General features: G+C 52.6%; 1 protein-coding gene across 2 annotated transcripts in view; it reads left to right on the plus strand.

Moving 5' to 3' along the window:
* ERI3 (ERI1 exoribonuclease family member 3) overlaps positions 1-21,803 on the plus strand; it is a 140,781-nt gene that overhangs the window by 96,472 nt on the left and 22,506 nt on the right. For both annotated transcript variants that reach the window (XM_054072408.1, XM_054072409.1), the window contains exon 7: positions 2,311-2,410. In XM_054072408.1, the coding sequence (XP_053928383.1) occupies positions 2,311-2,410 (100 nt within the window). The remainder of the gene's footprint in view (positions 1-2,310; positions 2,411-21,803) is intronic.

The following is a 21,803-nucleotide window of genomic DNA, read 5'->3' on the forward strand; positions in this document are numbered from 1 at the left end:
TTCCAATGCAGCCCAGGGATGGCTCCTCCTCCCGGCCAGGGCTGGTTGGCCTCTGCCCTCGCCTGCCATCATCTCTGCCTCCCTGCCTGCCGTTCCCTCTGCCTGCAGCAAAGCGCTGGTCACTGCCAGCCCCGAAGTGCACACGGCTTCGTCTGGGACTGATCAATGCCCCTGGCACTTCCTTCCAAAACCCCAGGAAAAACAATTAAAACCTGATCGATCCTGCAGGCAGCTTTGAATATGCATAAGTGCACACTTGACCTTCAGTGGTCAGGCCAACTTCCACCCAGGCTGCTTAGCTAGTTTGCTCAGGTATTGCAGCTGTACGGAATGACCTTGATTAAGAAAGCAAAATGAGATGCTAAGATGGGGATGGGGCTGATCCTGGGGCTGGGACACACACCACCAGCTCCCCACTGCTGCTGCTGCAGGGCCAGGAGACGCAAGCTTGGGCTGACACTAGCACCCGGCTGTCAGCTTTCCAAAGTTGTCCTTTTCCAGGATGATGCCAACCTCCGGCTGTGCAACCTCAATTGCTTCTAGCCAGGGTCTGAGGGATGTGTCTGGCCTGGGAAGGCAGCCTGTGATACAGAAGCTCAGATCCTCCTATGACCTGGTGCAGGGACAGCCCTGCTCTCCTTTCTGTCCCATGTCTTGAACCTGGAGCGTGCAAAGACACCCCTTCCCTAGAGATTCCCCCCACTGCTGGCAACCCTGGGCCTGTAACTGCTGGTGCTGAGCGTGGGGACCTTCCTACTCTGTGCCTGGGCTTGCTTTTGGGGATGGAGCCCAGGAGAGGGAGCCACATTCGGAGCCACTGCCATCACCACTCAGGGCCACCCAGCAGGTGGGTGGCAGGGTCCCATCCTGCACCCCGACCCCTGCCGGCATCCCAGCTGCGATGATGAAGATACGAGGGCATGTTTGTTGAAAGCAAAGGAAACCTCCCTGTTGTGTACACAAAGGGTAATTTCAGTGAATTATGCATAGACTTAATTAGGAGTTTTAATTGCTAATCATCTCCCAACAGGATTAGCAATGCTGTCTATTAATTATCTGTGGAGCCCTCTGTTTTGCTAAGGCAGGAGTAACAAACCAGCATGAATGGTTGCGTAGGCCAGTAGTAAATTAACTCCCCCAAGCCGTGTGGCTCCTCAGGGGCTGCGTGGGGGCTGGCCCTGCCACGCTGGGCAGAGCAACAGGTAGCGGGGACAGAGAACTGGCAGCAGGTCCCCATGGCACGCAGGTGGGTGGGGGGCACCACTCAGCTATGCCCACCCAGTTCAGCCCTGTTTTGCTGCAGAGAGCATCTCCCCCAGTGTCCCCAGCCTGCAGAGGGTGTTGGAGATGCCTCTCCACAGCCGTGGTTAGCGATGATCCCCGCTGCGGGAGGGAGATAGAGGCTGCTGGATTGACCTGATCTCATCAGGGGACAATGGCCCTCACGACAGCAGAGATAGCGCCGGCGTGAGCGACGCTAAGCCCACGCGCCCTTCTTACTGCTCACAATGCAGCACTGAGCTTAATTCCTTGAGATGAAGAAGATACGTGCCTGTCAGGCTGTAATTACAGCCATGCGTGTGACATGGAAGCCTGGCTGCTTTCATGTTTGCGTTGTCCGGTGGCTTTTTGTGCTGCTTGGGCTCCCAGCTGCTTCACTCCTGGTGGAAACCCTGCCAGGGGATACGGAAAAGATGGAGTAGCCTCCCTCTGGCCAGGCTGTGGCTCTGTGCAGTGGGGTGAGCTGTGCTGACTCCAAGTGGGGTTTCTCCCAGTGATGGAGAACCCCAAGGCGAGTGGTGTATGGGGATGGAAAGGAGAGGGGAGGGTGGGAGAGCTGTGCTTGCTGGAGGGGAGAGGGGTTGGTGGCTAGACCAGCCTGGGCATGGGCACCCACTTCCAGCCCCTCCCCAACTCCTGTTGTTGACCCAGTCCTTCGTGACACAGGAATGGGGGGATGATCTTGGTGCAACCCATGGATGTGGGACAAGCTCACAGCCTTCTCTTGCTCCAGCACAGCGAAGGTGGCCTCGGGTGGTGCCAGTCCGGCACAGTGCCCAGCAAACCTCGTCAGTGTTGTCACCTGTACAGGAAGCCTCCAGAGGCCCTGGAGACCTCTTCTCCAAGGAGTATCTGATGGGACAGGCCAGGGCGACGGTGCTTTATGCAGGCACAGGTGGTGCGTGAGTTCACAGTAAACACAGTGAACACAAACCCACGCCACCGCCGGGAGCAACCAGGCCTGGACAAGTACAAAACATGTCTGCACATGGGCTGTGCACCTGTCTTACCCTCTCTTCTCTCTTCCAGGCATACAGCTTTGCCATGGGGAGTTGGCCAAAGAACGGGCTCTTAGACATGAACAAAGGACTGAACCTACAGCACATAGGGAGGCCTCACAGCGGGATAGGTGAGTGATGCTGCCCTGCGCCCATCCTGTCCTTGTGGCTGCTGCTCGGGGCCTGCGGGATGTGCCTCAGCTCCGGCACCTTGTGCAGGCTGGGGCGCTGAGAGCCAGCCAAAGGGCTGCAGCGTCTCTGACTGGTGGAAGGAACAAAGATGTGTCAGGGCAGCATAGGCACGTGGGTGAGCTCGCTCTCTCTCTGTCCCTGGCACATCCCAGTGTGCCAAACACACCTGCCTGTCCCTCTGGCTAGGGAACTCCTCCCCTCCTTGGACCCCCCGGCAGTGCTCAGGCTGGGGTGGATGTGGGTAGTGCCAGGGCTCACACTGTCCCTGGAGCACAGGTCAGGGATCCCCAGGCTGGGCAGGATGCTCTCCTTGTCTGACCAGTCATCCAGCTGCTCTGGATGCTGCATCTGTCCTTGGAATGGAGGTTCTGCCAGGCGATGCAGCCTCAGGAGCTGGCTGCAAACAGGCTGCAAAGAGATGCATGGCCCTGGCTGGAGAACTGAATCATCGTCCCGTTTGCTCACACATGTGATGAGTTTTGTAGTCCCACAACCTGCTCCAAGGTAAAAAACTGAGACTGCTGTGCACAGCGGCACAGCTCTGTGTTTCCCCTAGCTCCTCTGTGGCAGGGCTCAAAGGGGGGTGAGGAAGGAGACCTGGCCCAGGACACTGAGACTGAGTATCTGCAGGCTGTGGTGCGAGCAGGAGCTCAGATTTACTGGGCTGTAGGCAGGGCTGTAACTCAGGGCTGCATTGCTCTTGCCTGGTTTGTTTCTCTGTGGGGCACTAGATCACTTCTTGGAGACCAGTGGTCAGGTTCCCTCCGAAGCCCTTCATCCATGGTGACTTGTGAGCTTTAAAGTTTGCAAGGAGGTAAGATTTACTTGGAAAAGTCACTTGCTACCTGGGCCTTGAGGAGGCTGTTTAATATTGTTTCAAGACTCTAACCATTAAACTCTCCGATCAATCCAAGTTAAGGAGATGAATTATTTAAAGCTCACCAGCTTTTAATTAGCAAGCTCCTTTTGAACTATGGATCTGGTTGCATTATTGACAGAGGTAGCATTAAAATTTGCTTCCTTGCCTGGGAGCAGATTTGCCTTGCTTGTGTGCCACGTTGGCAGGATCGCATGGAGGGAGCGGGGACTGCAGGAGTTGTGTGTGCGTGTCCTGCTTTGGGGGCTTAGGCTTTTCCTAGGGTCTCCTGGGGATGCGGGGTTGGTTTGTGCCCTGTCTTTCCTCAATTTATTTATGGCAAGAGCTCTCTGTTGCTGTCATCTCTTACTCTGACAAAGCTCTGGAGTATCATCTGTCTGCCAGTGGTTTCTGCCCATGTTTTTATCAGTGCTGTTGTCTTGCGCCAAAGTCTCTGCCTGATGGAGTTCGCAGAGATGCTGTTCATGTCCCTCACTGTTCCAGTCTTTTAGGAAGATTTTGCTTCTTCATTTCTGCCAAACTCCCTCCATGTGGGAGCACTTCCAGCTCTCCCCAGCACAGGGGAGAAGTGCCTGCAGAAAAGCAGCAGGTCAAGGCCCAGTAGCCCAGCTCCCTTCTTGCAGTGCTCCATCCCAGAGGCAAACCTGCCTTTCATACACCGTTCGGAAGGGTATTTATGGGTGCTGTGAAGGCTGCCAGGCCAGCTCTGTGACCATCTCCATCTCCCTGGCACCACCAGCAGTCTGCATGTGTATTGCAGCTGCGGACTGTTCCATTTGGGCTGGATCTAGAGCAGCTCTGTCCTGGGCATCTGCAATCCTCCCCCTGCCTGCAGAGACAGCAGCCACTGGCATCCCATGCCTGGTGGCTTTCCTGCAGGCTGAGCCCCTGGGAGTGAGCTGGAGGCATAGCTCTTTGAATGGCTTCTCTGCCTGGGCAGCTTGGGAGTCCCAGGCACAGCTGCTGCCTGTGATGTCAGGGCTGCTGGCTTTGGTAATCATAGAATGGCTCGGGTTGGAAGGGACCTTAAAGCTCATCCAGTTCCAACCCCTCTGCCATGGGCAGGGACACCTCCCACTGGATCAGGCTGCTCAAAGCCTCATCCAGCCTGGCCTCGAACACCTCCAGGGATGGGGCAGCCACAGCTTCCCTGGGCAACCTGGGCCAGTGCCTCACCACCATCACAGGAAAAAGTTGTTTCCTAGTATTTCAGATATATATCCTCTCTTTCAGCTTAAAACAATTAATAGTAATCCAGCGTCCCTCCTGGGAGAACGCTTGAGGCGATATTGGTTGCTACATGGCATTTTGTCAGCGCATCAGCCTTCTGGCCACTTCATCTCCCAGCCTGATGGTTTTTGAGGTCCTAGTCATGGATCAAGTCTTGGCTGTAGTGACAGCCCAAGAGGTCCCGAGGCCAAGGGCTGAGGAGGAGCTGCTCACTGCAGAGGCAGCCTGCCTTCCTCGAGTCCCGCTTTGCTGCCTTGTACTGGAACAAATGTTGGTCCCACACAGCTGAGTCCTCCTGTTTCGGCCACTGGGACTGGGCACGGTCCTCCCAGTTGCTGACAGCCACCCCATGACGTGAGCAGTCCTCACCAATTCCCTTCTTCATGCTCTTAACTGCTTTTCCTTCAAGTTTGGGAGGAGCCATCCCTTTTCCTGCCCTGGGCTGTTCTTCTCCTCCTTCCCTGGCTGTGAGGAGCCTTGCTCCTGACACTGCCCTGCCCACTCAGCAGAATGAATGACCCCTTCTTGGGGACTGCTGCTGGAGAGAGTGGAGAACAGTCATACACACTGCCTGCCTGCCTCTTGCTGCCCACAGTGAGACTGGAGCTATCGTTGGTTCTGGGGATGATCCCATGTGTTATAGAGCTTCGCTTCTCTTTTGTGTCAGCCCTAGGGTGCAACAAGCTCAAGGGAAGCTGGTTGCTGAGAGGAGTCCCCAGAACTGCCCAAGGTGGGTGTGACCAGGGTCAGCCCCTGATTTTCATGACCCTTGTGGATCGCTGGTGTCCACAAGTCTGCTAACCTGAGAGGGCTGAGGAGGGAGCAGCAAGGCAACATGTGTGCCAGCCACAGCGGTTTCACAAATACCATGCCATGCAGGAGAGCCTCCACACAGCCCCTTTCCTGGCAGCATGGAAGCTGCCCGGGGGGTGTTGCAGGCTCGTTTATGAGGGGATGTGCAGCATGGATGTTTCCCTTCAAATCTGACAGAAAAATTGCAGTGGATGGCCACTTGTTTCTGCAAATGATTTGCAAGGAATTTTGCTGTCTTGCTTGATCGGTTGTGTATTGCTTTGTTTCTAAATCACTCTCTGATTCACTGGTTCAGCAGAAATCTGCTCCAAATCCTTGCACTTGGCTTGCTCTGGAACCAATCCCACTCCACGCTTCATCTCCTCGCCTTCCTCTTGTGTGAAATCCGGGAGTATAGGGAGCTCAACACCCTACAGGGCCAAGGTCGTGTTCTGGACAGGAACCTCACCTTTAGCACCTGGTGCATGTGGGCAGAAGGAGCTGGTGGTGGAGCGTGGAGTCTTGGACCACATCCTCTGGAACATATGCTGCATACACAGAAGTGAGCTGCTCAACAGGGCTCATGTTCCAGCTTTCGTGTGGTTTCTACTCATGAGCCAGCAAGCTGCAAGTCCTGTTGAGGAGTCAGTAAAGTGTTTTGTGTCATCTTGCTCAGGCTGGATTCTCCTCCCAGGAAGTGTTGAAGACCATATTGGATTGGTCTTGAGCAGCCTGGACCAGTAGGAGATGTCCCTGCCCATGGCAGGGGAGATAGGAACTGGATGAATTTCAAGGTCACTTCCAACCCAAATCATTCCATGATTCTAAGAAATACAGGGAAGTGTGTTGGGATTGGATGGGTAAGGGTCTGCTGCAGTTGTTTTCCTGGGAGAGAAAAGGTGAGGTAAGGGAGGAAATATCAATATTTCAGCTTGATGAGAAGTAGCAAGCAGAATAAAGAAGTAGGAAAGTCCCGCTCCAGAGAGTAAGGATGAAGAAAATCCTTGGGCCATGGGAAAGGAGCAAAAGAGGAGTGAAACCTGTTCTTTCCAGCCTTTTCTTGGGTTGGTAATGTGGCTCTGAGGACCAGAGAGGACTTTCTGCAGCTTCCATCTCTCCTCAAACACAGATTAAATGGGTGTCAGCTCTAGTATGGTAGGATCTTGGGCTTGAGGAACGTTTTTGTCTAGTGTTTTCATGGCCCTCAACAAAACAAAGTTGAGTCTTGCCAAGAAGTTATTCTTACAGTCATGTGCAAGTTGCGGTTCTTAATACATGTGTTTGAGGTACTGCTTGCCGAGAAAGAGTTGCATCTTGTAATGCGGTCTTGGCAAGCAAAGACCAGTGTTCACAGGCTCTGCACCACCAGGGCTGCTTTCTTGTGTTGGGGTCTCTCTAATGAGTTTCAGAGACTTTTGTCATAGAATCACAGAACAGTTTGGTTGGAAAAGACCTTTGAGACCGAGTCGAACCATACCTGCCCACTACTAAACAATATCCCTGAACACCTCATCTACGCATCTTTTAAACACCTCCAGGGATGGTGACTCCACCACCTCCCTGGGCAGCCCATTTCAGTGCCTGATAACCCTTTCAGTGAAGAATTTTTTCCTAATATCTAATCTGAACCTCCCCTGGTGCAACCTGAGGCCATTTCCTCTCCTATCATCCTATCTCGTCCTATAAAGCAGAAGGATTAAAATCCCAGGCTGTAATTGTGATTTAAATCAGCCACCAGGGCACCTGGATTCAGTAATTGATTTTTTTTTCTATTTTTACATTTCTTCTTTCTTAACTCATTTCCCTAAAAAAATATGGAGTTTTACTGAGTGGCACCTATCCAGACAAGAGCAGCTCTCCTTACCACTGCCCAGTTGTTAAATCTGGTTATTCTTTTATTCATCAGCTCTCCTAGCGTTCCTACCTTTCTTTCGATTGATTAATGAAGTAACATGGTATTATAGAATGGTTTGCATTGGAAGGGACCTTAAAGCCCATCCCCTTCCAACCCCCCTGCCATGGGCAGGGACACATCCCACTGGATCAGGCTGCCCAAGGCCCATCCAACCTGAACACCTCTGGGGATGGGGCAGCCACAACTTCCCTGGGCAATCCGGGCCAGTGCCTCACCACCCTCAGTGTGATGAATTTCATCCTAGCATCTAGTCTAAATCTTCCCCCTTCCAATTTAAAGCCGTTCCCCCTCATCCTGTCACTGCATACCCCTGTAAAAAGTCCCTCCCCAGCTTTCCTGTAGCCCTTTCAGTACTGGAAGCTGCTCTAAGGTCTCCTTGGAGCCTTCTCTTCTCTGGGCTGAACAACCCCAACGCCCTCAGCCTCGCCTCACAGCAGAGGTGCTCCAGCCCTCGGATCATCTTTGTGGCCTCCTCTGGACCTGTTCCAACAGTTCCATATCCTCCTTATGTTGGGGATTCCAGAACAGGACGCCAGTTGGGGTCTCACGAGAGCGGAGCAGAGGGGCAGAATCCCCTCCCTCGCCCTACTGGCCACGCATCTTTTGATGCAGCTCAGGACACAGTTGGCCTCTGGGCTGTGAGCGCACATTGCCGGCTCATGTCGAGCTTCTCATCAATAGCACCCCAAGTCCTTCTCCGCAGGGCTGCTCTCTTAAGCACGTTGTTCCCCAGCCTGTATTGAAACCATAGATTGCTCTGACCCAGGTGTAAGACGTTACACTTGGCCTTGTTGAACCTCATGAGGTTCACACAGACCCACTCCTCCAACTTGTCCGGGTCCTTCTGGATATGCAATATAATGTAATATGCCTTTGGTTTTAGTTTTTAGATATTTGTTACATTAGAAAAATGGTGAGTTACTATTTATTATTAAGGAGGTAATGGTTAAATTATTATTTATTATTTGAGTTGTGAAGCTTTTGGATGAAAACTGCAGAGCCATGCTGAAGCACCCAGCAGTAACTTGAATTGATTTCATTAGTAAAATCCTGTTTCCTTCTCTTATACTTAGTACAGAAGGAAAAGTAAATCTCAATATGATTCTTTGTTGAAAACACCTAGTGCATGAAACTAAGCAAGAAGCGACTGGTGAGTTGAAGGAATGTTTCTGGAAACCACGCTTTCAAGATTTTACAATTAGCACGTCTCCTCCTCTGCCACCTTAGTTTGTTGGTTTGTTTGTTTCCCTTATTATGGAAAAGATGCAAGGGACACCTCTTTTTTTTTGGTCCTTTGTTGTTTCTCAGCTCTGAAGGAGCCAGTTGTTGAACTGAAAATACACTGAAAAATGGTAAAAAGTTCCCAAATCTTGAGAAGGAGCTACTGCTGGGAAAGTTTGTTTCTCATTTGTCAGCTCTGCTTCTACCTACAATGCATTGACGGTCTTTAAAACATGATGTTACCCCTTGCCACTGTTCTTTTTTAATGTAACTGAATATAATTGGACTTTTAAGGTTTAGGCTTTAGCACACAGATTATTATGACTTTAGATTTAGTTTTGAGTGTCTGGTTTGGGGTTGTTTTTCTCTTTTGGGGAAAAACGGTGACCAGGCTGCTGTCTGTCGCTGGTGAACCTGCATACCCATCCCAGGCAACCAGGAGGTTTAGTCCCATAGCAGCACCTGTCTTGACATGATGCCCTCACTGGGCTGTTTCACACCAGCTGGTGTAGTCCTATGAGCTGTGAGCTTCCACGTTTTCCATCTTCACCATCTTCCCTGTGCCATACTCCCTCCCCGAGGATGTGTGCCATGCCAAATGGAAAAGCCTTACCTGCCTGGGCAGGTCAGGAACCCATGTGGTGAGCGACCCTGCAAGCTACCGTGCCTTCCTGGCTTCATCTCTCTCTTTTCATTTACTGATTGGAAATCTCAGAAGGTTAGAATGTGATATTGTTCTTGATCCAGAGCATTAATTAGGCCTCGGAAAGAAGAAGAGGAATTGCGTGTTTTTAACAGTGAGGTTAATGGGATGCTCACAGAGTAGACAGTTTTAATGAGCTTCAACTCGATGTGCCGTGAGTTTACTCTTTGTGTTAAAAGGGTCACACTGCAGTAGTTTGATGTGGATTGTCTCCTGGCCCCCGGTGTCATAGGTGAGCGTCTGTCAGAGTCCAGTCAGAGCGCATTTACTTAGTGACACGATTCTAATTAACTACCGCGAGCTGCCACCGCTGCAGGGAGCCAGGCCAGCGCCTGCTGGGGTGCCTGCTGCCCGACAGAGCCATCCCTCTCCCCACACCGCTCTGCCTGCTCGTGTCTCAGCAGCGCCAGGCTGCTTTCTGCACTGACATTGAAGGAGAGGGCAGCGAGGGCCACGCTTGCTAAGTGCGGTGGCAGACGATGGGCCGCCCGCTGTAATGGGTGCCTTTGGCTGTCAGTGCCGGCTCTCTCCCCCCAGAGCTTGGCGGGGGTGGATGAGGCTTTGCTTCGCCCTGCAAGGTGCTGGGAGCATGTGATCGTGGCAGCTTGTGGTCCTGGGAGCTTGCTTTCTCTATTTCAGCCTCCTCTCATTCTTCCCTGCTTTCCTTTCCCCTGTTTCGTTTTCCTGGCTCTCACAGGGGTGCAGGAACACCTGCAGCTCCCCAGCATCTGTGAGATCCCCAGTCACCCTTGGGGCATCCAATGGGGCAGGAGGAACAAGGGGACAGGGACAATATTCTGTGAAACTCCCTTCTGTTTTATTGACCATTTTCCATCCCCATCCTTCCCAGCGGGTGGGGAAAGCCTTGGAAAACCCCATTCTTGGGCTCTTTGCGGTGGTACGCAGCTGGTGCCGTGCCCAAGGGCAGTGCTGTTTGCACCGCTCCATCCCTTGGCCAGGGACGCTGAGAGCAAAAGCCGGGGCTCAGTGCTGCAGAGTGGGGCACAGGGTGCCTCGGGACCGCTGCCCTGCACACAGCGGCCCCAGCCCAAGGCGGAAGGGGAAAGACTCCAAGTTAAATAATTAAAAGAGACTTAAGTAAAAATCAACAGAAATGTCATCAAATGAGCAGTGTCATTTTGAATTAGCGCTTGTAAAGGTCAGGCGGATCCAGAACAGGTGGAGCGGCTGTGTGCCGGGTGTCACGGCCAGGCAGCGTGTCCCGGCACCCAGGGAGGGAGGATGCAGGGACCAGCACAGCGGCTCTGGGGCACCCGCTGGACCGCGGGCGCGGCGACAGGGCAGCGAGGAGTCCTGCCTTGAACACCGAACCCCGCATCCCTGAGGAGGGGTGGGGAAGAAGGGTCGGCTGGGCGGCCAGTTGGAGGATGCACGTCTGTCAGAGTCCAGTCAGAGCACATTAACGTGGTGACATGATTCTAATTAACTACCGTGAGAGGTGTCACAGCTGGAAAAGCAGTGAGGGGAGACAAGCTTTTAAAAAAAGAAAAAAGCAATGTGACAGTCTTTTTTTTTTTTCCCCTCTCTTTCTTTTTCTTTTCTTTTCTTTTCCTTTTTTTTTTTTTCACTCTTGTGTGCTCTCTCCCCTCCATGTGGGAGTGGATCTAAAGATAATTAGGATGTCTGGCTGCCTGAGAACCTGAGCCGGGGCTCTTTTGCTTTCAGTCATTTAAGTTTTCGACATCTCTCTGAAGGGACTTGGTGGCGCAGTGGATTACTGCGCGCCAGAGTGACAGAACACTCTTCTAATCGTAAACCCTTTTTAGAAAGGATTCTGCTCTCCCTTTTTCCCCGGGAGCAGCGGGGGGTATGTTCTGATCACTGCAGCTCTGTTCCCATACACGTTACAATGGGAAACTCAAGGTCTTTCAGCTGTTTCCTGCAGTTAACAAAGGAGGTGCAGAAGAAAGAAAGAAAGGATGATTGAGTGTTTGTGTTGACTGCGCTCACCCCTCCATCCTACCCTGCCGAAAGTTGGTCGTGTGCCCGCTGGGATGGGGGCACATGTGCTCATCCGACCTCACTGCCCCTGCAGGAGGGGTGTGGTGGGTCCATCACACCTCGCCCCTCATCTGAGGGCTTGTGGTCCCAGGAGAGAGCAGCCTTTGGAGGAGAGGTTGAGATGGGCTGCAGGGCTTCAGCTGCCTGAGAAAAGTTGGAATGCTGCCATGTGCTCTTCTCAGCCCCGGGACAAGCCAGGCTGCCCGCTCGCTTGAAATGTGTGGAAGGTAGGTGCAGCCCTGTCTTCTGGCTGGGAGCAGTTACATTTGCAGCACCAGTGTCAGGCTGAAGATTTAAGAGGTCTTTCTGGATTATCTGCTGTTTGCCATGCTGCGATGCCTGAGAGGCTCAGCTATAGATTGGGGCAGGTCTGTCTCAAACCCCAGACGTGGCTGCCATTGTCCTTGAGATGTTCTTTGGCTGCTGCTGTACCCTGCTTCCTTTGCCTGCTGGTTTTAGGCTTTCCTCGGATTCATCCCACCAGCAGTGGGGACTGTCTCCCTTGGCAAGAAGACCAGATCTGCTGTCCCTCCCTCCCAAACCAGCTGTGATCCACAGCCCAACACCTGGCCCCAATTGCTTTCCCCAGTGACAGATGAGAAACCTCTGAGATAAGTTTTTCATATCACTCTAAACCATTACTGGGAGCACAGGGAGAGGCTGATATTTTTTTTTAATCTGTGCTCTGTCTTACAATCAGCCAATCCTGAACCCAGGAACGTGCAGACGTGAAGTGATCTGTACTAGAGAATCCCTTGCTCTGCCTTGGAGCCATCCCACTGTTGGCTGTCTGTCCAGCCCCGTGGTTGAGCCTTGCGAAGTATCTCTGTCCCACACTGCCGAACAACCCTTGCACTGACCGAGCTCTGTCCCACATCGTGCTGGGTGGGTAAAACATTTTTGCTAGAGCTTGTTCTCCTGCCACTGTAACAAACAACACTGGCCACGCGCTGTGATGCATCCTCAAGCACAGCGAGACACGTGCTAGGTGAGAGGCCTTGGAAGATCATTAACTTTCTAGAGAGCTTTTTCTGTAGAAAGTAGCAACGTAAAACACCAAGTGACATTTTGATTTCCCCGTGGATTCTTTTGGTGCCTTGATGTCTCTTTGCGATGTGTCCCAGACGAGGCTAAATGGTAGCACGTCTTCCCTTACCTGTGAGGAGGGGAAGAGTTTCCTGTTAATGAACATAAACATCTCAATTAAGAGCACTGATTGCTTCCCCTGCTCTGCAGTGGACTCCGGCAGAAGGCAGCTTTTAGCATTGTGCTGTCCTGCAACAGTAATGTGTCCTCGAAGCTGCCCTTCCACACCTGCATCCCAGGGGAGTGTGAGGACGCTGCTGTCCCTCTCAGGTCAGCCCTTGTCCTCAGGGATTAGACTTCCATGTTGTCCCAACTCCAAACTCCCTGGGCAGTGCAGGGCTGGTGGCTGTCATCCCTCTCTGCGAGGAGGAAAGAATCCTGCCCAAGTTTTACCGAAGATCTGTCTTTAATAACAGTAGTGGCAAAGGTATGGAGGGAAGGCTCTGACAGCGAGGAATGCCAGGTTTAAAGCTGCCCCGCTTCACCTAATGAGAAATGACTGCAAGGTGCGGGAGGGGAAGGGGTAGCAGCCATCTGGAGAGACTACACTGCAATTTAACAAGTTTCCATTCCTCTGAGTTCCCTGACAAGACCCCCCTCTAAGTCTGTACAGGAATTCATAAGAATAGGATAATTAGGATGTTTCAAAGCTGCGACCCTCAGAGGAGTCCTTGGATTAATCTGGTTTTTCCCTTAAAGACATCTGTAACTACAATCTTTGTTTCTCTCCTCTTCTCCCCCCCCCTCCTTCTTTTCCCCCCTTGTCTCTCTCCGTATCTCCTGTCAAACCGTTGCAGACGTAAATGACAAAGAAATCAGAAAGAGAGATCAATGCACTCCAAATTAGCACTTGGAGATAGACTGTGCTGGAGATGTCAGAGCCTGACCCCGGTTGATCTGCCAGCCTCCGCCGGTGATATTATGCAAATTGCATCCATCTGGCAGAGCCCAGTGAAGGACCAATGGGGCAGGGAGGGGGCCGTGGCCAGGCGCCTTTGGGAAGGGGAGAGAGCTGGGGGTCTTTGGGGAGGGGGGGATGTCCGCGATCGATGGGGGAGATAAGGTGCTGCATTGGCTTCGTTTGCGCTCCTGGGCGGATTAAAAACCAAACTCCAGATAAGAGATAACCAAACTTCATTTCGCTTTTTATTTTATTCCTTATTGCTACCCACACGCAGCCTAGTACCAAAAAAAGAAGGGGGGGGGAAGAGAAGATGGTTCTTGGTGCTCTTGTTTCCTGCACATCATTATCACTGATGGCAGTTTGAGGGGAGAGACAAAGTCGGGGAAAGAAAGCAGAAAAAAAAGCCAGCTGCTTAAAAGACTGCTGTAATAGGAGCATGGATAATAGAAATCTCAAATTACGGTGATCGCCTTGTTAAGAAGTTTGAAAATACGGCCAGATTGTCTTTAATGAGAGAAATACGGCTGTTAGTTAGTGAAGGAGGAGGGAATGGACCTTGTTTCAAGATCTGTAGCTTGCCCATCAAAGAGGCACCGGCTGTTTCATTTCAAAATCCTGCTCCTCTGCCTGATATTAAAAATAGTTGTTAAAGGCTTTGACTAGCAAGATGATTCTCTTTGGCTTCCTACTCTCTCTCCACCTCCCCTGAAAGACTTTTCTAAGAGAGAACTTGGTTTAAAAAATGGTCAAGCAAAGAAAGAAAAAGAGGGAAGTTTTGGGCCATGGGGTGATGCTGCCCCTGGCACCCCAGGGTGCCCGTGGGCCTCAGGCCAAGCACCACCAGCACCGTGGCCATTCCTGCCATGGCAATTGGAAGCTCCATCCATGCCACACATGTGCTGTGCCAAGATGAGCACTGTGACGTGACCATTGCTGCTCTCCTCCTGGCAGCCCTGACCTGGGAACAGGGCCACAGGGGCTCTTTTGGCATAGAATCGTAGAACCCTTTGAACTGGAAGGTACCTTTACAGGTCATCCAGTCCAACCCCCCTGTAGGAGCAGAAACACCTTCAACTCGAACAGGTTGCTCAGAGCCCCATCCTACCTGGCCTTGAATGTTTCCAGGGACAGAGCCTTCACTGCCTCCCTGGGCAACCTGTGCCAGTGTTTCACCACCTTCATTATAAAAAATTTCTTCTTATATCCAGTCTAAATCTTCCATCCCTTAGTTAAAAGCATTACCTCTTGTCCTGTCACAACAGGCCTTGTAAAAAGTGCCTCCCCAGCTTTCCTGGAGCCTCTTTCAGTACTGGAAGCTGCTCTAAAGTCTCCTCGGAGCTTTCTCTTCTCCAGGTTGAACAACCCCAACTCTCCCAGCCTGTCCGTGTATGGGAGGTGCTTCAGCCCTCGGATCATTTCTGTGGCCTCCTCTAGACAAACTCCAACAGCTCCAGACCCCCATTAAGCGCTGTAGTGCTGCTTTCCTTTGCTCTCCCTGGTGCCTGGGAAGCAGTGCTGGGCCAGGGCTGAGGTAGTGGGGAAGAGCTGTGACAGAAGCCAGGTCTGGCAGCTGCCCGCTGGCCCCCGTCTCTTGTTAAGAGCTCAGGGGCACCTCTGTGCTGTAAGGCTCTGACCCGTAACTCCTGCCTCGCTGCTGCGCTGACAGTCACCTCTTCATTCTCCCCTGAAATCAAAGGATCGCATTAATTGGTTTAAGGATCGCTGCCCCGTGTCCTGAGTGCCCTGTTTAAGATAACGAACTTGGAGTATGTTAATAGCCAGTATAACTCAGCAGAGGATGCAGGGATGAGGCCTGGATGGGGAAGATGCTGCTGAGTGGGTAAGACAGGCACCGAGGTGTTGGAAACTGTCCAGTGCTGTGTTTTGCCCTATTCTTCCATAAATCAGTGTCATTCCCCTGCTCCCAAGTTGCTAACTTGTTGAAATCCCACGGCAAAGGGCTCTGGCAGGAGAGGAGGGGAGGGCCGTGCCAGCCAAACTGCTGCCCTTTTCCAGTGTGGCTTCCTGTGCTTTGTGGGTCTGCAGTGGGATCAGAAGGGATCCGCTCTCCTCTGTATCCTCCATAGCCTGAGGTTCTTCCCAAAGCCACAGTCCTCACTTCACAGGCTGATCCCGCTGTGCCGTTAACTGCCTGAGCTCTGGCTTTTTCCCAGTCCTGGGAGCCCCTCAGCAGGTGCTGTGTTTTCCCCTGTCCTGGAGAGCCCTGAGCAGTCCTGCCCCAGCTTGGGAGCTGGGTTCTGCAAACCCAGAAAGAACCTAAGCAGCTCTGCCCAGCCCGGACCCCAAACTCGGTGCTGATGGACCTGGAGAGGAGGCAGGAGCAAAGGGTCACGGTCACTGCTAAGGGCAGATACACCGGTCCACGCTGCTGTGACCGAGCTGCTGTGTCTGCTGTCTTTTTCACAGAAGGGGTCATTGGGCACCGGCAGAGGCTGCCCAGGGAGGTGGTGGAGTCACCATCCCTGGAGGGGTTTAAAAGGCGGGTGGATGAGATGCTCAGAGGCATGGTTTAGTTGTTGATAGGAATGATTGGACTCGATGATCCTGGAGGTCTTTCCCAACCTAGTGATTTTGTGATTCTATGTGTCCACCTAACTGCTTGGAGGTCTCTGAGGGATGGCATGAAGCAGGGACTCGAGAGCTGTTGGTTTTTAGCCAAGTAGTGGCCCAGAGAGGCAGCCGGATCAGCAGACTGGGCTGCTGTGCCAGATGGGCTACAGAAGCATCCTTCCTCATCGCCCCATGGCACTGAGCTGATCTCTAACCATGGAAAAACTCCTACCCAGTGACATGATGCAAAACCCCCAGCGACGGAGAGCACCTGGTAGCCCTGGGTAAGTTCTCCCACTGTCGTTAGCCTTGCTGTTAATTACACATCGGCCTGCCGTGTGCAGGGGGAGCGACCACCTTGCTGGAGGAGCTGTCTCTGTGCAGACCTCCCTGCTGTGCCCCAGCCCCGCGTTGCCCCTTGCTGTCCTGCCCACCCCTCCACAGCCGCAGTCATGGTCCTGGCACTGCCATCTGCGTGTTCTTACCAGGACATGCACATCCTCCTGCCCACCACCGCCTCTCAGCCTGTCCCCAGTGGGCAGGGGACCCACACCCTGGCACGACCACCTCAGGACCCTTCCCTGGGGGCTCTGCATGTGGGGTGAGCCCATGGCAGGTGGGACGTCCAGAGCTGTGCCCTGCAGAGGGCATGGCAGCAGCATCTTGCTGGGAAGCTCACTCCCATCGTTAACTGAAGCCCCCCCAGGGCCAGACACCCAGTGCTGGGGATACTGGGACCAAGACCCCTCACCGTCCTGTGTGTTCCCAACCAAGGACCATCGATTTGGCTTTGCTTGCGTGCCCAGGGGATCGAGAGCTTGGCAGCTGGGCCATCTCCAGCACCTACAAAGCTCTCTGCTAGTGCTCTCCCCCTCCAGAGGTACATATAAAACAGCCAAGAGAGGCAGAGAGGAAGAGAAAAAGAGAGACAACGGCTTTGCCTCCGCGCTCCCGTCCAGAGCAGTCTCCTAATGAGAAGAATATGGCTGCTAGTTAGCAGAGGGGTGTGTCCTGTAGGCTAAAATGAGATAGTTACACTGCACTGATTGAAGGTTGAGGTTAGAGGGCAGCACAATTATGTTCAGGAGATTCAAGGGCTCTGTTTGATGCGGCAGTTCTAAGCTCCCAGCCAGTGTCAGTAGTTTAGCTCAGGGTTTCTTTTTTTTTTTTTTTTTTTTTTGTGGGCTAAAGACAGGAAGGATAAAAACTATGGGAATGAGTTGTTACTATTATTATAAAGTGGTGTGAGGTGTTTTTTTTTTCTTAAAACCATCAGTTCACCCCCCTTTTTGCTTAACTGTTTCCTGATCATTATTTTTTAAGCTGCTTGGAGGGAAGAAGAGAGAGCATCCCCTCACCCCCGGAGAGCAGCTCTGAATTTTCTCCCGTACGGGGAAGGTGATTTTTTTTGTGCCTACACTTCAGCTCAGTTCTCTGACTTCGGATCAGGAAAGCTATTAGCAGTTCAAATTATGCCAAGGCCAAATTCTTTGTCTCAAAATCACGGGTTAAGAGTTGCAAAAGAACCTTAATTGCCTGGTGCTGAACTAGGTATTTTTTCTGAGAGCATTTCCAGAGCTTAGGGCTGTTTATGGGGGAGTCTCTTGTGTATCAAAAGCCCTGCGGCAATGCTGCCTTTTCCCAGAGCCTGCAGGAGTGTCCAGGCACTGCAGGAGTGTCCAGGCATTGCACCACTGTCCAGGTATCACACTGGCATCCGGGCATCGCAGCAGCACCCAGGGGTCACAGCAGCATCCAAGCACTGCACCGTTTTCCCTGGACTCTCCAGCCAGCCGGCTTGCTGCCTTGAAGGCAACCATGCATCCTCTCATCCATCCCAAGACATTCCTGGTCACTGTCACCCTTCTCCACTGCCCTGTCCTCTAATTCATCTGTAGCTCAGCAGCAGCACTCATCCTTGCTAGGCCAAACGTGGAGCGCCAGCCTGCCTGTGCCAGCCACCCCACCCCAAGGGAGGAATGAAGGGATGCCTGCCCCTCTCTCTCCTTGCCTGCTCCCCAGAACCCGTCTCCCCAATTGCTTTTGTGTCCCAAGCCCACTCTTAGTGTTCACTTTGGATCCAAGTGACAGCCTGCTTTATTTACTCTAATAGTTCGCAGTTTTAAATGTTAATTCCTCCCTGAAGAAAATGTCTTTTCAGGATGCGCTGCCCATCAGCAGGGCCATGGAGGGTGAGCTGGCGCCCTTGGCCTCTGAGCAGAGAATCATATATCATAGGAAATAGTTTGAGTTGGAAGGGACCTTAAAGATCATCCAGTCCCACCCCGTGCCATGGGCAGAGACACCTCCCACTGGATCAGGCTGCCGGAGGTCCCATCCAACCTGGCCTTGAACACCTCCAGGGATGGGGCAGCCACAACTACCCTGGGCAACCTGGGCCAGTGCCTCACCACACTCACTGTGAAGAAATTCCTCCTTACATCTAATCTAAATCTGCCCCTCACCAATTTATAGCCATTGCCCCAAGTCCTATCACTCCATGCCTTTGTAAATAGTCCCTCCCCAGCTTTCTTGTAGCCCCTTCAGGTACTGGAAGCTGCTCTAAGGTCTCCCCAGAGCTTTCTCTTCTCCAGTCTGAACAAGCCCAACTCTCTCAGCCTGTCCTCGTGTGGAAGGTGATCTAACCATCGAATCATCCCTGTAGCCTCCTCTGGACCCGTTCCAACAGCTCCATCTCCTTCTTATGTTGGAGATTCCAGAACTGGACACAATACTCCAGATTAGATCTCACAAGAGAGGAGCAGAGGGGTAGAATCCCTCCCTCACCCTGCTGGCCACGCTTCTTTAGATGCAGCCCAGGACACGTCTGGCTCTCTGGGCTATGAACGCACATTGCCGGCTCACGTCGAGCTTCTCATCAATCATCAGAGCCAGGTGTTAACCTGACGGGTAAGAGCCCGGTAGGTGCAGGACTCTGTGGTGCCCAGAAAGCACTTCAGTCCGTGCTGCCACCATAACTGGGCCGTCCCAGGTTCACCGCATCGTTGGGCAGGGCTGTCTGGGACGGATGCGTCCCTAGCATCACGGCTCGTCACCATTTGGCACAATGCCACGCGCCGCTGCCACGGACCCCCATCATCCCAGCTGCAATTAGGGGTTGATGGATTGTCCCCAGGCCACGGTCTCGGTATGGGCCCCCGAAGGGGCCACGACACACGCGGGGCGAGCAGGGACCCGCTGGGCTGCCACCATCCAACAACAATTTCTAATCTTGATTGGAGAGGAGGGCGGTGGACTGGAGGGGTTGGGGGAGAGGAATCAGAGATAAATGTTAGCTCATTTCTTAAGTAATTAGTTACCTCCTCATCCCCATGTTGTAATTGTGAACAAGCTGTAATGTTTAATTAGTGTGTAAATGAAACCCCAATTTCATAATGGCTGCGGTGACAGCGCTAAGTGAGACAGGCACAGAAGGGGCCGCATTGTTTCAGCGGGAGATGAAGCTGTCGCCCAGCAAGCCGAGCGTCTCTGGGAGAAAATGGAAATGATAAACGAAGTGAGGCTAATTAGCAAAATCGTACAGGCCCCACTGATGGTTCTCATCAAGGGGAGGTAATGAAGCGGGCGGGCCAAGCTGAGGGGAGATTAATTGGAGCTGATTCCTACACACATATAGATGCTGTAGAGAAGCTGAGGCAGGGATGCAAACTTTCCTGCTTCGCTTCTGTCATCGTTTTCCAGCTGCAGCAAGGCCTGTCCTTGGGGAGAGCCAGTGGGGAGCAAACCTGGGAGTTGGCTCCAGGGTTGGCAGCAGGCAGGATGCAGCTGCAGGGGGATCCTCCCTGCTCAGGGGTATTTGGGCAGAGGCACGTGGGCACCCACCCATGGAAAGCATGGTGTGAGGGCTCTGAAATCTTGGAGAGCCGCTGCAGGGCTGGTTTGTAGCCTGAGGTGGTTATAACCCTCCCTTAGCTCCTTTTGGGTCCGTCCTCTGCTCATTTTGAGCATAGATGTTTGGAGAGTAAATAAAGCACCTCTGCGTGGTGATGCATCCTGGGCTGCATCAGAAGCAGTATGACCAACAGGTCAAGGGGGATGATTCTGCCACTCTGTTCTGCTCTCATGAGACCACACCTCGAATCCAGCCTCCAGCTCTGGAGTCCTCAGCATAGGAAGGACATGGATCTGTTGGAGCACATCCAGAGGAGGCCATGAAAATTATCAGAGGCCTGGAGCGCCTCTGCCGTGAGGGCAGGCTGGGAGAGTTGGGGTTGTTCAGCCTGGTGAAGAGAAGGCCCCTAGGAGACCTTATAGTGACCTTCCGGTACTGAAAGGGGCTTCAGGAAAGGTGGGGATGGGCTTTTTATCAGGGAGTTCAGGGATAGGAGAGGGGGGAGTGGTTTTAAACCAAGGAAGGGGAGATTTAGACTGGATATAAAGAGAAAATTTCCACGCTGAGGTTGTTGAAACAGTGGCACAGGTTGCCCAGAGAAGCAGGGGAAGCCCTGCCCCTGGAAACATTCAAGGTCAGGTTGGATGGGGCTCTGAGCAACTTGATGGAGTTAAAGCTGTCCTCCTTCTGTGAGGGTGTTGGACTGGATGACTTGTAAAGGTCCCGTCCAACCCAAAGCATTCTGTGATTCTATGGCTCTGTTCTCTGATTGTTGGGGAAGGGGTGAATCCCCCCTGCTCGCCCTCTGGGTCTGGGTCTCTACAGCCCTGTTGCCTGTGGCAGCACGATACGGTGGCTGAGCTGGAGCTCGCTGCAGTGGGGGAACCTGGGGCATCGTGGAGCTGAACTTTATCCTTCCGAGCCGTGTGAGAAATGCCATTTCTACAGCTGCTGGCACACAACCGTGATCACGTTGCATTACTTACTGACATTTCAGGAAGCATGTGGACTCCCGCTCCCGGTGGGCTCAGCCCCAACCGCCCCATCCCTGCCGTGGACCGAGGCTGGCTGCCTGCGGGCCAGGCTGCCCCTGAACCTGCTCTTTACCTGCTGCCAACTCAATATCAGAAGCAAGCAAAAGCCTTGCCAAGAAGAAGAAAGGACAGCGATACTTGACTGTCTGGGCTAGTATCTGTCTGTCCAAGTAGGTTGTTGTGGCTGCGTGTGGAGCTGTGGTACCCTGAGCAGGTATTTTCAGTATCTCGGCATCCTTTTCTGCCAAAAAAAATGGCAGGATGAGCTGTCTGCTTGACAAATACCAGTCTGTGGGATGACCAGTGCCTGCCCAGAGTCACTGCATCCCTCCCTCGTGGCATCTTCAAAGCCCCCACTGCCTCTCCTGCTGAGTAATGAGAGATTTCCCTGAGCCTCCAAGGGGTCTAAAGAAGGGCTGAGCAATATTATTTATTCAGTTGTTTACAGAAGCATTTGATCGGGAATAGTTCTTCACTGCCAGCCTGTTGTGTATTATTCATTGCAATAATCTCTGCAGATTGTGATAAACTGTAACTGCGGCGGGGCAGCGCGTATCCGGGCTGTGCTGCCACCACTGCCTGCACCAGCCTCTAAAATATCGGCAGCTGCAATCATAAATCTCAATTTACAAGTGGGACTATTGCACGGGGAGTTATAGTTATACTAATGATTACTTCTCTGTCTTATTTTTCATGTTGCAACAGAGTAATAAATTTTTAAGAACAGCCTGGGCAAAGCGTTAGCGAAGCCTGCGCGTCCTTTTGCCACACTGCCGGCAGAGCGGCGTTCCCGGTCTCCCGCAGGCATCTTACTGGCAGGGCACCTGCTTCCCTTCTCAAGGAGGTGATGCAAAGGGGTGGGTGTTGTGTCCCCACATCAGGAGAGGTGTGGTAGAAACTCTCTGCAAGCATGGAGGAGCGGTGGGCTGGAGTGTGGCTTCGGGGTCAGCTCTGATGTTTGCTGTCCCAGAGAAGAGAATTCAGCTCCGACAGCAGTTTTCCTGCTGGGAGTGGCGGCTGGACTCCACCACTGCTCTGTCGCTGACCTAGTCTTTCTCAGTCAAGCTCACGACATCCTGGGATTGATGAAGCCACAGGATGGGGATCTGATGGCTGAAAGATCC

This window comes from Cuculus canorus, chromosome 8, assembly GCF_017976375.1.
Source record: "Cuculus canorus isolate bCucCan1 chromosome 8, bCucCan1.pri, whole genome shotgun sequence".
NCBI classification, from domain to species: Eukaryota; Metazoa; Chordata; class Aves; order Cuculiformes; family Cuculidae; genus Cuculus; species Cuculus canorus.